Source organism: Vigna radiata, chromosome 10, assembly GCF_000741045.1.
Source record: "Vigna radiata var. radiata cultivar VC1973A chromosome 10, Vradiata_ver6, whole genome shotgun sequence".
Lineage (NCBI taxonomy): Eukaryota > Viridiplantae > Streptophyta > Magnoliopsida > Fabales > Fabaceae > Vigna > Vigna radiata.
The window spans coordinates 13,166,810-13,182,803 of NC_028360.1; the positions used below are offsets into that span (position 1 = coordinate 13,166,810).

A 15,994-nucleotide genomic window follows, 5' to 3' on the forward strand; every position below is an offset into this window, starting at 1 on the left:
GTTCGGATCCGGTTCTTTAGTAAAGATGAGAACTTGTTGAAAAGTGTTGTGCTTGGTGACTTGGTCTATGCAGAAGCTACCCCCTCTAAAACTCTAAAAATTGAATTTGGGGTTTTGCAGATTGGGGATTCTCCAAATCACGACCATTCTTCCAAGGCTGAATGAGGAACAAAAAACAAATACGTAGACGGAAGGAGATGAAACAATGGCAGTTTCATGATTCGAACAACAGAGGGACGAAAATAGATTGAGGGTTTTTTTCCCCAATTTAGGGTTTCTAGTTCTAGTTTCACTTTAGGGTTCTTAGGATTCAGATTCGGGATTTTTCTCCATTTTAGATTTCCAGAAACAATTAAGGTTCTTAATGGGATTTTTAATTAATTACCCTCCAATTAACCCCAAATTCAATTTTCAATTTAAATCTAATTTTATTAAATTTCACGTCACAATTAATTTTTTTTTTAAAACACACAACAGTGCCAGCACAGCCAAAACTTTACACCTCAGCAAATATTAGCCACCTGGCAGCTGTGTCGTTAAGAAAGTTAACGCCGTTAGCAAAAAGGACCACTTTGAACAGTTTTTGCAAAAGGTAGGACTTAAGTGAACTTTTGAAAAAAGGAGGAACCACTTTGAACAAACCCTCCCAAAGAAGGAATCAAAATAGGTATTAAACCTAAGTTTTATTATTGTGTCTTCTTTGTTTTCTCAACAACTATTTAAAAGTATTAACAATCCATCTCTTTCATTTTATTTGTCTTCTTTGTTTTCTCAACAATCTTTTTTCTTTCATTTTCATTTATTCTCTAATTTTCTGCAAAACCCAATCATGATAGTTGTCCCTTTCCTAGATTCTCTCTTTATTTAAATTCTAAACCATTTAACCCATCTGAAACTGCCTCTGCATAAACACTTTCCTTCCACACACTTTAATTTCCTCTGCATAAGTTTCCTTTCTCTCTCTCTCTATTTTCTTAGATAACACTCTTTCTTCCTTCCACCATTCTCTTTTTATTTTATTTTTCTCAATTAACTTTTCTTCCACTTACCACATTTTCTCTTCCCTTTTAAACCCACACTAAAATACATCTTATTATTCTTTATTTTATTCTTTTGTTTTGTTTAACTTCCAGTAACTTTAACTTAAAATCTAAAATATTTTAAAATTAAATTTTCAATTATATTTTTTTTAAATATTTGCGGGTTTAAAAGGGATATCCAACAGATACTCGTGAGTTGAAACAAATCTACATATTTTTTTAAGATGGGTATTCAGTAAGTAGCGGAACGGATAACAGATACAATTTATCCAACGGATCAGGTTGCGGGTAGGTACTATCCGTGTCCGACCCGACCCGTTGTTATCCGTAGCCTGTATCCTTTGGAAGCAATCCTTATAAATTCTGAGTAATTGTTATAAATATAAAGAGTCACATTAAAATCATTTAGAACTTTTATAAATATTAATCCAACAGAGACTTATAACAAAACATTCTTAGTTCTCATTATTCCTGGCAAAACATTTGTAAAACACATTTAGTCTCTGTTATTCTAAGTCGTCATGTGAGGCAGGGTAGGGATGCTCTGTTCGTTCCTAAAGAAATTATGAGGATCAACCTTTGTCTTTATTTCAACTAACCTCTCGAAGTTATTCTTGAAATACTCCACTCCGTAAACTCTTCCTTCGGTGTAGCTGTTGTTACCATTCTGGTTAATTCCTAAGTCAAAGTCCCTATAATTGAAGAAAGCTCCTCTTGGATTCTTGGAGACAAAACTACTCATGTACTTGTGAAGTATTCTTGCATTGTTTATGTAACGATCAGCAAATTCTTTCCCTGCCTCATTCCAATTTGCTTGGTATTGGATCTTCCATAGGTTCCCAGCTCGATGAGGGAAAGGTGATGCTGTTGATGGAATCTCAGACATTCTTCCACCATAAGGATTGAAATATAATGTTACTGTATTGTCCAACTCAATCATCTTCTTCCAAATCCCTTCCAACCCTGCTCTGGAAATTGCTTTCTTTACATAGTCAGATTTCCTTTTCAAGTATATGAGTGATTTTGGTTGTCTGTCAAGTAAAATCTCAACAGGCTCTGAAATGTTGATGTCTGCGAAAAACAACACGGAACGAAGCCAACTTGTTTCAATAGAGTCAGATAGCTTCACACCCAATTCAGGAAACTTCTCATTCAAGAGAGAAACAAGGCTTCTCGAGTCACCAAGGAATAGAGCCATGAAAGTTGCTCTTCCGGTCTTTGTTCCTTTTTGGGTATTGTTTACAACGTCCAAGATAAGTCTAATGAAAAGGTCGTGACTGATAGCCGGTGCAACATGCTGCCATTTGTAAACTATATCAGTAGCATTTTGCTCGAGCGTTTTTGTAACTTTAAAAACAGTGACTGTATCTGGAACTCGAACTAGCTTTATTTTGTAGGCAATGATGACGCCAAAGCTAGATCCTCCACCACCCGTGATGGCCCAAAAGAGATCTTCACCCATGGATTTTCTATCAAGCAGTCTACCTTCAACATCAACCATCTGTGCATCAATAACATTATCTACAGTTAGACCATATTTTCTCATCATGTTGCCATAGCCACCACCACTTATGTGACCTCCCACTCCAACAGAGGGACAAACCCCTGCTGGGAAGCCATGAGTTTTACTCTTCTCAGCAATTCGATAATAAAGTTCTCCAAGTGTCGCACCAGTTTGAACCCAAGCAGTCTCGGAGTCTATGTCAACCTCAATGGATCGGAGTTGGAACATGTCAAGGATGAAGAATGGTTGTGAAGCCACGTAAGACACCCCTTCGTAGTCATGGCCACCACTACGAATTTTCATCAACAATTTGTGCTTTTTGGCACAGACAATGGATGCTTGTATATGGGATACATGCAATGGAGTTAGTATAAGGAATGGCTTTCGGGTGGTGGAGGTGTTGAAACGAAGGTTTCTTATGCGGGCTTGCAACACCGAAGAGAATGAGTCGTTGTTTGCTGTAAAGATTGCTGAAAGTATAGGGTGAGATGACTCTGAATGGTTTAAAAGACAACGAAGAAAAGTGTCGTGTGCTGCATTTTCAGGTTCAGCTGAAGCTGAAAATGCAACTATAGAAAACAAGATTACGAGAAATAACAATGGTTGTATTCTCTGAGGAGAAATGACTTCCATCTTATTTTACAAATGACGTTGTTTGATAACATAAACAAAGAAAAGGATCTTTAGTGAGTTCATTAACATGATCTCTATTTGATTTATAAGCATTGTAAAAATTAAGATTATTACTTTTTTCATTATCAAAATCACAATTTTCGCATACAATTATATTAGAAAAAAAATAATTTTTAAAAGATATAATTTTATTACATTAATTTAACATTACCTATCTTACTTTTTTATAATTATTTTATTATTGTACTTTATATTAAAATGAATATAAAATTGTATCATCATATAATTATTAATTCATTTCCTTTTATTGGTCATCGTCTAATTTCCCTTTTACATTATTTTGGTTTTTGAAAAATTATAAATGCAAGTAAGCTTAATATTTTCAAATGGAAAGAAATAAATATTATTATTAAATGAAACATTTATACTGTACATGCATTTTAAATTGTTATGTTAAAAGAAAAACAACAATTCTTTTTTAACAATTCTTTTTTAACAATTCTTTTTTAACAATTCTTTGATAAGAGGATACGTATTACAGTTCTATTGGTTTGTTTGAATTAATTCTAAAATAATATTTGAAACGGACTAATCACAAACTGCCACATATACGTTGTCAAAAAATTGTCAAAAAAGAATTGTTAAAGAAACTTTTTTCAAATAAAAAATATAACAACTATGATGAAAGAAAAAAGAAGTTTTGAAACAAAGCTCTGTTTAGAAGAGGTATAGATGATAAGCAATTATGCAGACGGTTATTACAAATTATTTAATTATGGAAAAAGTCTCTTTAACAACTTTTTTTTCACAATTTTTTGACAACGCATAGGTGACAATTTATGATTGATCTGTTTCAAATATTTTTTTAAACATAAATTCAAACATACCAATAAAATAATGACACGTTCTGTTATAAAAAAATTGTTAAAAAAAAGTTGTCAAAACATCATTGTCTTTTAATTATCTGGATGACTTTTGTAGAATAATAGCAGCAGGAAGAACGGGGAAGTAGCAGTGCTGCAGCAGCAGCAGCAGAAGAAGACCAGGCCATCACCATGAAAGAGACGAATTGCAGAACAGAAAATCTGCAACAGCCGCAGCACCAACAAATCACCACCTCTCGGGGTTTTATTTCTCGAGAAGTATCATCTGCAACAATTCAACAAATCCTAATACTTTTGAATTGAATACATCAACATGCAAATATTTTTAAAATAATGTGAAATCCTTTTTATAATAATAATAAAAAAATAAGTTTTCTTTTCATCAAAATAAACTCCATAGGAATAGATCTTACTATTGACTAAGGGGAACATGCCCCCATTACACGCAATTTATACACAATTAAACATACTTACTTTTTGTTTGATACTGATGAGTTAACATTTCGTTATTGATTAAAATCTATAAAAATTGTACGGGCAAAGAATGTATAACAGCACTTTTTAAGAAATAAAATTTTTCAAAAGTGCTATCATTGTTAGCATTTGTATTTTTCTTTAAATATTTTTGGTTTAATTATGATTTTGGTTTTTTTTTTCATGAAAATCTCAAATTGATGTTTTAATTATTGTTATTTTTAAATATATTTTTAATTTTTTAAATGCAATCTAATTTGGTCCTTTACATTATTATTGTACTAATATTATTGTCACATGTTGGTTTGCGATTTTTTTCTTTTTTATTTTTTCCTTTTTAATTTATCTATTTCAAAAAAATTGTTCATCACATGGAATTTCAAATTTATTTATTTCAAATTAACGAAAGTAAACCTTCATAGAACAATTATCATTATTTATAATCCGAATTTGGATAATCTATTGATGACCAAGAGAGGGAACTTAGTTTTAAATTTCAATATCTTAATTTCAATTCAATCTTTAAATTTGTTATTTTAATTTAATTAAATCTTAATTATTTTTTTAAATGTACCCGTGCTGGATATTGAAATCAAATTTATTTTTTATTATTTTCAACTCTTACGTTATCTTCCATTTCTCGATGCACCTTGTTTCCTCTCCTCTCCATCTTCCGTTAACATATTTGTCTTTTCCAACCAATATTGTCAATTTGTCATCTCCACCATTTTTTAACGTTAATAATATTTCAATTGTTTCAGTTATTGTCTAAAGTACCACCACTTATAATAATTAACTATTCTTTAAAAAAAATGTTTGTTTAACATTTTTTTTTACACAAATTTAACACTCATCACGTGGTGTGTGTCAGTAGGTTCTTTTGGCGGAAAGAAAAAACATATTTTAAAATGTTAATGAGGATAATTTTGAAAAACTTAATATATGAAATTTGATTTTGGCAGTTTCATTTTCACTTTTGCGTCGTTATTCTTCTCCACTTTCTCGTCTTCTCTCTTCTTTGTTGTCTCTCCCAAAGTTTGGAATAGAAATCGCGCCATCTCTACCAAATGCCTCATCTCGAATCATCATTGTTGAGTTCGCTTTTCCTGTCGCTTCATCTCATCTCTTTTGTTTTTATGTTTTGTGAACCCTAATCGTCTTCTCCACCACTGATTTTTTTGTATGAAATAAGTACAGTTGCAATGACGTCCAAAAACCCAAAGGTAAGTTCAAGTTTTGGTATTATATATAATTGCTTTCTTTTTGCAAGTAATAACAATGTTTTTGTAATGCTTTGTAGTGGCAGGTTCGAATCTTTCTAGATTAATCAACCATTATTCAAATGAATGGCTTACCGAGAGATGTCCATGTAGATCGAAATGGGATGACACCATTTCGTTGAATGTGGGTTGAATGTTTCGCGTATTATATTTGACAAAATGTTAAGTAGTAAGATAATGGTGTATTTAATGGACAATTAAACACTTGATAATCACATATAAACAACCAATTACATTTTGAGGAACTCAATAACAGTCAAAAAACACTGTTATTCAGCTGTGGTCCCTTAAGTTTTCATTGGTGGCTCCTTCAGTTCAACAGGATGTCCAAAAGCCATTTTAGACACGCGTAATCGTTTACAGCCCCTTGTAAACGATTACAAGGCACATTTTTATTCCAAAGCTAGCAGAACTTCACTTGACTCAATAATCTCACCATGGGTGGTCCCCTTCTCCATCATGGGGGACCCAAAACATTAAGTTCAAGGCACTCCTCACTCAAGAACATCAAATTACAATTAAAACCACTATACTTGGTCAAAAAAAACTGTTATTCAGTTGTGGTCCCCTACGTTTTCACTGGTGGCTCCTTCAGTTCAACAGGATGTCCAAAAACCATTTTAGACACGCGTAATCGTTTACAGCCCCTTGTAAATGATTACAAGACACATTTTTACACCAAAGCTAGCAGAACTTCACTTGACTCAATAATCTCAACAAGGGTGGTCCCCCCTTCATTATGGGGGACCCAAAACATTAAGTTCAAGGCATTCCTCACTCAAGAACATCAAATTACAATTAAAACCATTGGACTTGGGTCAAAACACACTGCTATTTAGTTGTGGTCCCCTACATTTTCACTGGTGGCTCCTTCAGTTCAACAGGATGTCCACAAACCATTTTAGACACGCGTAATCGTTTACAACCCCCTTGTAAACGATTACAAGGCACATTTTTACACCAGAGCTAGCAGAACTTCACTTGACTCAATAATCTCACCATGGGTGGTCCCCCATCCATCATGGGGGACCCAAAACATCAAGTTCAAGTCAATCCTCACTCAAGAACATCAAATTACAATTTAAAGGACTGGACTTCGGTCAAAACACATTGTTATTCAGCTGTGATCCCCTACGTTATCACTGGTGGCTCCTTAAGTTGAACAGGTTGTCCAAAATCTAGTTCAAACTCGCGTAATCGTTTACAGCCCCCTTGTAAACGATTACAAGGCACATTTTTACAGCAGACATAGCAGAACTACAGTTGTGGTCCCCTATGTTTTCACTTGTGGCTCCTTCAGTTCAACAGGTTGTCCATAATCTAAGTTAGACTCGCGTAATCGTTTACAGCCCATCGTAAACGACTACAATGCACAATTTAGCACCATCATCTTCACCAATTCAGCTAAATTCATCAATTCACAAACATTTCTTCATTCTTGTGTCACAAACATTATCACTTGCAAATCAAAATATAAAGCACTTCAATAACATACGGAATAAAATTGCAATTATCAATTACATAAATAGATGGAACCAAACATGCATGTTCTATATATTGAACGAAATAGGTTTAATTGCAACATCTTGTTCTTGTCCTATTCAAAACCTTATACAATAATCAATCATTTTTCTTTCTAACTACTACATTTCCGGTGTATGGTGTCCTAAGTGTTTAGCTCTTATAACGCCTTATTGATCCAATCCTCACATACGTCTTCAAATGTGATTGGTTGTTGGACATTCCACCCAGTGCGTTTGGCGACATTCCACCTTGTTCGGTCTTGCACATTCCACCTGGTTCGTTGCTCGACATTCCACTCGATGCTCAAAGAAAACAACTCAAATGTAAACACCAAAGCAAATAACCAAAAAACCAAAAGGGGTCGAAGAAACGACAAGAAACCCAATACCCAAACGAAAAACCCAATACCCAAACGACAACATCAACAGAATGCGACATGAAACGAAAAACCCAATACCCAAACCTACAACAAAATGGTTTGAGAACGCATTTACGTTGCTCTAACGAAGTTGTTGTTTGGAACTTCCCATTTTGAACAAGGACAACGACTACAAACTGTGAGAACGGACAATCAAAAACCAAAATGCAGGGAGAACAATAACGCGCAGAGAGAATGAAATGTGAGAGAGAACGTAATGAAACACGACAAGAGCATAATTGGAACGAATATATTTGAAACCCTATAAGTTTTCGCTGCCAGATTTTATAAAAAAAAATTGGGCCAATGGAAAGCTGACAACTCGCGTTGTCAAATTTGTGTTAAAAAAGGAGTGTCAAAATACCGGGACCCATTCTTTAAATATGATTTTTTTTCATTGTCTGAACGTTTACACAATCGTAAGTTAATAAATTCAATATTTTAATGTTATTTAAAGAAGACTTTTCCTAAAACTGCATCTCATTCATTAATTATATGACTGTTTAGATAACATAGAAGAGGTACATAATTAAAAAACAATACATTTCATAATTTAATACGAAACCAACATAATTTGTTAACCCACTTATCTACACACATTAATATATAAACAAAGTAATTAAAAATCAACAAACTAGAAACATTAATGACATTTGAGTTGCTATTATCCTAACTCTTTCGATATGGAAGCGTAGGGATGCTTTGTTCATTCCTAAAGAAATTATGAGGATCAACCTTCGTCTTTATTTCAACCAATCTGTCGAAGTTACCTTTGAAATACTCCACTCCATAAACTTTTCCTTCAGCATAACTGTTCTTGCCATTGTGATTAATTCCCAAGTCAAGGTCCTTATAATTGTAAAAAGCCTCTCTTGGATTCTTGGAGACAAAAGGAGTCATATACTTATGAAGTACTCTTGTCAAGTTTATATAGTGATCTGCTACGTCTTTCCCAGCCCGATTCCAATTGGCTTGGTATTGAACCTTCCATAGGTTCCCTGCTCGATGAGGGAAAGGAGTCGATGTTGATGGAATCTCAGCCATTCTTCCACCATAAGGATTGAATTGAAATAGCGTATACTCCAACTCGATCATCTTCTTCCAAAGTCCTTCAAAACCCTCTTTGGAAATTGGTTTTTGTACGTAGTCAGATTTTCTTTTCAAGTAGTTCACAGGTGATTGTGGTTGTCTATCAAGTAAAACCTCAACAGGTTTTGTAATGTTGATGTTTGTCCAAAACAGCACCGACCGAAGCCAACTTGTTTCGATGCAGTCAGATTGCTTCAATCCCAACCGAGGGAACTTCTCACTCAAGAGAGAAACAAGGCTTTTGGAGTCACCGAGGAATAGAGCTACGAAAGAAGCTCTTACAGTCTTTTTCCCATTTTGTGTACTGTTTACAACGTCTAATATAAGTCTAATGAAAAGGTCGTTGTCGATAGTTGGTGCAACATGCTGCCAGTTGTAAACTACATCGGTGGCGTTTTGCTCCACGGTTCTCTCTACTCTAAAAACAGTCACCACCTCAGGAACTCGAACAAGCTTTATTTTGTAGGCAACGACTACACCAAAGCTAGCTCCCCCACCTCCTGTGATGGCCCAAAAGAGATCTTCACCCATAGATTTTCTATCAAGCAATCTACCTTCAACATCAACAATTTGTGCATCAACAACATTATCCACCGAGAGACCGTATTTTCTCATCATATTACCATAGCCACCACCACTTATGTGGCCTCCCACCCCAACAGTGGGACAAACCCCTGCTGGAAAACCATGAATTTTACTCTTCTCACCAATTCTGTAATAAACTTCACCAAGCGTTGCACCAGCTTGCACCCAAGCGGTCTCGTTGTCTATATCAACTTCAATTGTTCGGAGATTGAACATGTCAAGGATGAAGAAAGGGACCTGAGCCACGTAGGACACGCCCTCGTAGTCATGGCCTCCACTTCGGATTTTCATTTGCAAGTTGTACTTCTGAGCGCAAATGATGGATGCTTGTATATGAGATACATGCAATGCAGTTATTATAAGAAATGGCTTTCGGGTTGTGGAGGTGTTGAAACGAAGGTTTCTGACATAAGCTTCCAAGACGGAGGAGAATGAAGCGTTGTTTGGCGTGAAAATGGCTGAAGTTATGGGGTGAGAGGGTTCTGAATAGTTTACAAAGCAATGAAGAAAAGTGTTGTGAGCTGAATTTGCAGCTGAAGCTGATTGTGGAATCGTAGAAAGTAACACAGCAATGGAAAATAGTGACAGTAGCATTCTAGGAGGAGAAAGAGCTTCCATTTTTTGTTATCTGATGGTGGTGATAGAGTAACAAGAAAGAGAAGGTTTTGGTGTTTGTATATGAGCATGAACTACATTGGATTTTATAATGAAAACCAGTGGAGGAAGAAATCGTCAAAAACAAATGAAAAGATGATTAAGGTTGCCTCCCAAGTTGACAAAATATTTTTCATATATACGAAATATATAACGTAACTCAATCATTCTTTGACCTTGCTAAATATGATTGTGCATATTCTGTAATATCTCATGTGAATCAAACATTAGGTAAGGGTTCTTTAATTAATTAATTTATTTATCTTTACTGAATTAAAATGTTCTACTCTTCCTGCAGTCGACTTTTGGAAATAAGGCGGCTAATATATGTCAGTTTCACTCATCATTTTCGGATATATTTAAACAAAATAGCGTGTAAGCTCAAAACATATTTTGATGAAGCAAAAGTATTTGCATGCGTTGTGTTATTAGCAAAGAAATAAAAATAATTCTTTAACAGAAATTTTTACGTGGTTTACATAGTGTAATGCTAAACATAAACGTTGTTGATTAAAAACGGCACAAAAATTTTGAACAGAGGTTTCCATTAACGTAGTTTATATCCAAGAAGTTTCATATACTGCAAGCGGGCGCCACTATGAACCACTTCCACAAACAACAAATAATTGGCGATTGAAGAAAATTTGATTAGAGATTGTTGGTCAGATTTACGTCAAAAGTTGCAAACGGAGACCGATAAGGCCGCAACAAGACTTCATAATGTCATGGTAGCCATCACTTCCAAAAGAAGAAAACTACGAGGATAAACAAAAAGTAATAAAATTGTTTATACTTTTGATTTTTCCACAATATGTTCGGTAAAACACACAAACTTTTGATGTTCTATATATTATAATTTAATTATGTTTTTAAGTTAATATGAGATTTCAGTACACATCTCTCTTATTGAGGATTCACACGAGTTTATTAAACATGAAAATAAAAATAAAAATAAAAATAAAAATAACTTGATAATAAATGATACAATAAAGACCAGATTAAATTTGACTAGGAATTCACATTAACTTTAATAGCATATTAAAGATAGAAAAATATAAAATAATTGGTTGAAATTAATTTGTGAATGTAGTATCACTAAAATTACGAAAATCCTTTTTATAAAGGCTATATATTTCTAAGATTCTACCTGGTTAAGATTTTATGGCTTTTGATAGCAGACTTTATTGTATTTAATTTCAGTCTAATTATTTTGCAACAGAATTATTGATTTAAGTATGCATTATCACAAATTTTGGATGTTAATCACAATTTTGGATTTTAGGATTCTCGAAACATTGTTAGTGATTTGACTTCATCTGGGTAAGGAGTAATATATGATTCATCTCCTCCTTTTATTAAACATGACATCATTAAAAACATATACGAACTTCATGAGTTTTCACCTGGTCTTGCTTTATGCCCTCTTTTTTAATCTAGTTTTTTTAATCTGCTCACATCATTTGATTTAGAACAATTATATATATATATATATATATATATATATATATATATATATATATATATATATATATATATATATATATATATATATTACACACTTTTCACATCAATGTCTCCTTTCCTATTCTTCAACCTCTTTCATATTATCTTTCTCCTTTCGTTTACCCTTATTTTTTCTTTCTTATCATCTATCTCATCTTTATTAATGTCAACGTAAAATTGTCAACATTTACATTTTAAATTATTAAACATTCTTTTATATTAATTTTGGAATGATTCAATATTTAAATTTTCATAATATATAGATTTTCATTAATGCATGGTCATTAGAAAGGGATCCATTTACATAAATATTAATTTTTCTAGTGAAACAAATGGTGTAGATGAGGATTACGTGTCTCCATTATTTCTATTTTGGTCCCTCAGTATCTTAGTGATGATCAAATTTAATATTTTTTGCTGAAATCAGGTGGTAGAATTTCTTAAAATGATTAAATTTGGTGGTCAAATAAGCGTTTTTTGTTTATATATTAATTTATTACAGAAGAAAGTCATGTTTGGAGGAGAGTTGAATTTAGATATGTATTGAAAAGTGAGTACGTAAACCTATGTGGTGCGTGTTTGAATTTGCCTAAGCCACCAACACATTGAAACTGTTACTGATTACCAAAGTTGACTTAATTAAAACACGATAGGGTACACATTAAAAAGTCAAAGGTATTTTAGTCTTTTACTTAGAGATAGGGTACAGATAAAAAACATGGGAATATATGTGGTTTTGGGTACCAAAATTTTTTCAAAGGCCCAATTTATGTTTTATTGAGGCCCAAGCATTCGTGTTTTGCTAGACAGACATACTGTGATCATTGAGTCTCTTAGATGAGTACTTCTTCCTACACCTCCCTTCTTTCTTCCTCTCTACACTTCCCTTCTTTCTTCTTATATTTTTATAATTACAAATATAACCTTATATTTTTAATAAAAGAAATTAATAAAAAAATTATATTTGTAATTTTGAAGGTGTAGAAAAAAAGAATGGACATACAAGTACAAACATTCCTCTCAGTTAATGTATGTACTTTTCAAAGTCACTTTTTTATTTTTAAAACAGGTTTCAAAAAAGAAGGCTGTGCAGTCACGTTGTAAAAAATATTTTGAAATATAAAAAATGGCAATAACATCGTGAAAAGAATTGAAAAATAACGCATTTTCTCAGTTTAACTCACTGATTTTATCGGTCAATGGTGGATAATTCGACCGTATGTCTAAACAATTGAATAATGTTGATTTTGGTTATAAAAAATACCCGTCTGGTTAAAGAAGTTGTTTCGTAGAATTTATGAATTAAAAAATAATCACGTCACAACGATTTTTATTAATAAAAATATTAAAACAAGATATTTAATTATAATATAAATTATATGGTTTAACATAAAAAAATATGGTGGAGTAAAAATTCCGAGGGGTATCCATAAATCGTCAAACAAAACTGTCAAAAATTAAGACTGATATATATATATATAGATTGTGTGTTTTGGTATATAACAGATTACTTAAACTAGGAAAACTAAGTGTAAATTAGGATATCAATAAAATTAAAAAATGCATAAGCTAAAAACTGAAGTGGAAACACTCTTAACATTTACATCAAACTATTAAATACATTATTGGCACAGAAAAAATTAATGAACTTTGAATCAATTTCACTCTGCAGGAAAAAAATGATATATAAACCAATGAATAACAATGAAAGAATGACTCAGGATTCTTCAGTCTCTCTGACACACTATCTCAGAAGGAGCTCTTGGTGGCCTTGTAACGGTACAGCACCTTCTTCTTCTTGTTTGTGTTGTTCTCTATAGTGAGGACAACTTTCCCTGCTTCATTGTTCCTAAAACTGTTCCTAACAGGCCCTTCTTGTGACCCCATTTTCTTTCCTTTTTGAACAATAACTGTGTAAGAACCCTCATCACTCGGAACAAATTCCTCCTTGTAACTCACCTCCCAACCCAGAACAGTCAAATCCCAGCACACACTCTTTCCAACCTGTTTAGATGCAACCACCCTTTAGTCCACTAAATGAAAAATAATCATAAATTTTTATAAACTTCCTTATGTGCTTTGTTATTTGGCATTGTTTTCTGATCATAAAGTTTACTTTAAAACTTCAATAACTCACATTTGTAAAAGTTTACTTCAAACCTCAATTCTGATTATTAACCAAAAGCAAAACAACTATGTGAAATTGTATTAATGATCTGTCCTTAAGTTAGTACCTCTAATGCAGGAATCTCAACGGTTGCAGTTGATCCAGCCTTGAGAATGAGTTCTGAGACAGCACCATCTTGGGAAGAGAACTCAGCATCATTTTCCCTCTTGAAACCACCGTATTGAACTGGGATCTCCTCAATTGGAATGTACCTTTTGAGTACAAAGAAATTAAGATCATTAAAGGGATGCTGATGAAACATGCAAATAATTTAATGGATGAGATAGGAACATACTTGGTCAATGTTTCAGTGACCTTGTTAGGACGAGCCACCACAATTTTGCTCTTTGTTCTTTGGGTTAAGAAAGGAGATAAAAGGGCGTTGAGAGCATAATACCAGAAAGGAACGTTGATGAAAATCTACAATGAAACAAAATCACATTCATAATCAAATACCTTAAACATCAAAATAACAGCTTATTGTGAGGATTGTAGCAAAAAAGACAGCTAAAGAAAAGGCCAAAGAACTTACATTTTTTGCGACCATTTCAGGATAATTGTCTTGCAATATTGCAACAGTTTGCTTTGTGGCAACTCTAAGCTCCTTATTTGAAATACCGGGGGAGTTCTTAAGGTCGTTGATTTGAAGCAAGGAAGACACGCCACCCGGCTTCAAATTGAGCTTCTGAATACCCTTCTCCATCATCTGGCACCTCCATCTCAAGAACTCGCTGCGCTTCTCCTCAGTGCCAAAAGTCTTCTGATAAAGCTCCTCACTTTCAAATGCACCAAATATGTTGTAGCACACAGGGTGCCCTTCATGATCAAATCCACTCATGTAAGCTGCAGAGGCCAAGTCTGAGGCAAATTCCTCATCCACCAAAGAATCAATATTTGATTCCTTCCTCCACTTAAGGGTCTTCTTCAGCATCTCAAACGCATCACTGACTCTGAACTCCCTGGCCCTCAAAAACTTCAACAGAACCACATCAATGCCTTCCGCTCCCTTGCTTGGCAAAAGGGGCACTCCCCAAAGACACTCATCCTTCTCCTCAACCTCCACATTTTTCCCCTCCTCCATCTCTTCAGCTTCATTCTTCTCTTCTGCCTCGTTCTCAGCAGAAGCCTCCTTCTTTGGCTCTTCTTTCTCAAAAAGAGTGCCTCCCATGATAGCTTCCTCAAGCTTTGACTTGAATTCAATCAAAGCCTTCCTTTCCAACTCTTTGAGATCAGAAAGGAAGTTGCTTTCTTCCTTGTAAGAAGAGCTTTTCTCCACCGTTTTGGGGTTCTTTTCATCCAAAGATGATTCCTTTGGTTCCACATTTTCTCCAGCAACCTTCTCCTCTTTCTGGGGCTCAGCAACAGAAACAACCTCAGCTGTCTGGGTCTCCTCTTGAGCCATAACCTCAGCAGTCATGATTACAATTGGAACAAAAAGAAAACTTGAGAAGACCCAGATACTTGAAAAGGGTAAATGAAAGATCTAGTATTAAGAAAACAAACACACACCTAGGTTTATGAAGCAGAATATAGAAACCAAAAAATGGTTTGTGAATGTGTGTGCTATGTTTATGGTGGTGAGAGAGGTGTGAGGGTAATATATAGTAATTTGAAAGGTTGGAAAAAGGGTTTATGGCAGCAACGGTCACATAATGGATCCAACACAGAGGAGCCGTTAGGGATTTTCCTTTTCCCGAGAGTTATGCTGCTCTGGCATCCAGCACATTCAGGCGTGATACCATCACAATCATACTCTTTCTTTATTGCTTTTTGTCCTTTCTTTTTTCTTTTCTTCCTCAAACATCAAATGTTTTCATATCATTAATTAAACATGATTAGTTTTAAACAAATTTATTAAAGTATTATAAAGATCAATGATCTTTTAATATACATATATTACAATAGTATAATCCAATATTAGTTGATGTTATACTAATATTTCTCTATAGGATTTGCCCTGTAATATTGCTTTAAATAATTAAGATAATGTAATGTATAAGTAGTATGCACCGAAACATATTTACTAATTAGGTTAATGGGGTGTTTTTGTTTAACAAATTTTAAAACTTTCTAATGGTTTTGATCGTGACTGCAACAAAATCCATTCCATCTCTTTAATAGTCGTGCTTTCATGCTTTGTTTCATTCTTGCAAGTTTATTACGCACCAAAAGTCAAGAATTTAATTTGAAAAAAAAAAATATTGAATAATTTAAATACAACAACAAAAAAATCATCAAC

General features: G+C 33.8%; 3 protein-coding genes across 3 annotated transcripts; all 3 read right to left on the bottom strand.

Moving 5' to 3' along the window:
• Positions 1–1,551: 1,551 nt before the first annotated feature.
• LOC106774854 (berberine bridge enzyme-like 8) lies at positions 1,552–4,563 on the bottom strand. The gene is made up of 3 exons (XM_014661884.2): positions 4,536–4,563; positions 4,151–4,326; positions 1,552–3,156 (listed from the first exon to the last, which is right to left on the bottom strand). The coding sequence occupies exons 1-3, from the start codon at positions 4,561–4,563 to the stop codon at positions 1,552–1,554; spliced, it is 1,809 nt and encodes a 602-aa protein (XP_014517370.2).
• A 3,667-nt stretch (positions 4,564–8,230) lies between these two features.
• Positions 8,231–10,194, bottom strand: LOC106775573 (berberine bridge enzyme-like 8). Its single transcript, XM_014662719.2, has one exon. The coding sequence runs from the start codon at positions 10,047–10,049 to the stop codon at positions 8,427–8,429; it is 1,623 nt and encodes a 540-aa protein (XP_014518205.1). The 5' UTR covers positions 10,050–10,194; the 3' UTR covers positions 8,231–8,426.
• A 2,964-nt stretch (positions 10,195–13,158) lies between these two features.
• Positions 13,159–15,435, bottom strand: LOC106774565 (patellin-4). Its single transcript, XM_014661597.2, has 4 exons — positions 14,288–15,435; positions 14,051–14,175; positions 13,823–13,967; positions 13,159–13,592 (listed from the first exon to the last, which is right to left on the bottom strand). Exons 1-4 carry the CDS (start codon positions 15,170–15,172, stop codon positions 13,338–13,340), a joined length of 1,410 nt encoding a protein of 469 aa, XP_014517083.1. The 5' UTR covers positions 15,173–15,435; the 3' UTR covers positions 13,159–13,337.
• Between the last annotated feature and the right edge of the window lie 559 nt (positions 15,436–15,994).

What these genes read in the sequence shown, in the direction of transcription:
- LOC106774854 (XM_014661884.2), bottom strand. Translation starts at nt 4,563, where the DNA reads ATGTTAACTCATCAGTATCAAACAAAAA. An exon ending in TCATCAGTATCAAACAAAAA is followed by an intron (nt 4,327 to 4,535) that starts GTAAGTATGTTT and finishes GAATTGTTGCAG; the next exon opens with ATGATACTTCTCGAGAAATA. An exon ending in GCTGCTATTATTCTACAAAA is followed by an intron (nt 3,157 to 4,150) that starts GTCATCCAGATA and finishes ATTTCTCCTCAG; the next exon opens with AGAATACAACCATTGTTATT.
- LOC106775573 (XM_014662719.2), bottom strand. Translation starts at nt 10,049, where the DNA reads ATGGAAGCTCTTTCTCCTCCTAGAATGCTACTGTCACTATTTTCCATT.
- LOC106774565 (XM_014661597.2), bottom strand. Translation starts at nt 15,172, where the DNA reads ATGACTGCTGAGGTTATGGCTCAAGAGGAGACCCAGACAGCTGAGGTT. An exon ending in GTCACTGAAACATTGACCAA is followed by an intron (nt 13,968 to 14,050) that starts GTATGTTCCTAT and finishes TGTACTCAAAAG; the next exon opens with GTACATTCCAATTGAGGAGA. An exon ending in TTGAGATTCCTGCATTAGAG is followed by an intron (nt 13,593 to 13,822) that starts GTACTAACTTAA and finishes GCATCTAAACAG; the next exon opens with GTTGGAAAGAGTGTGTGCTG.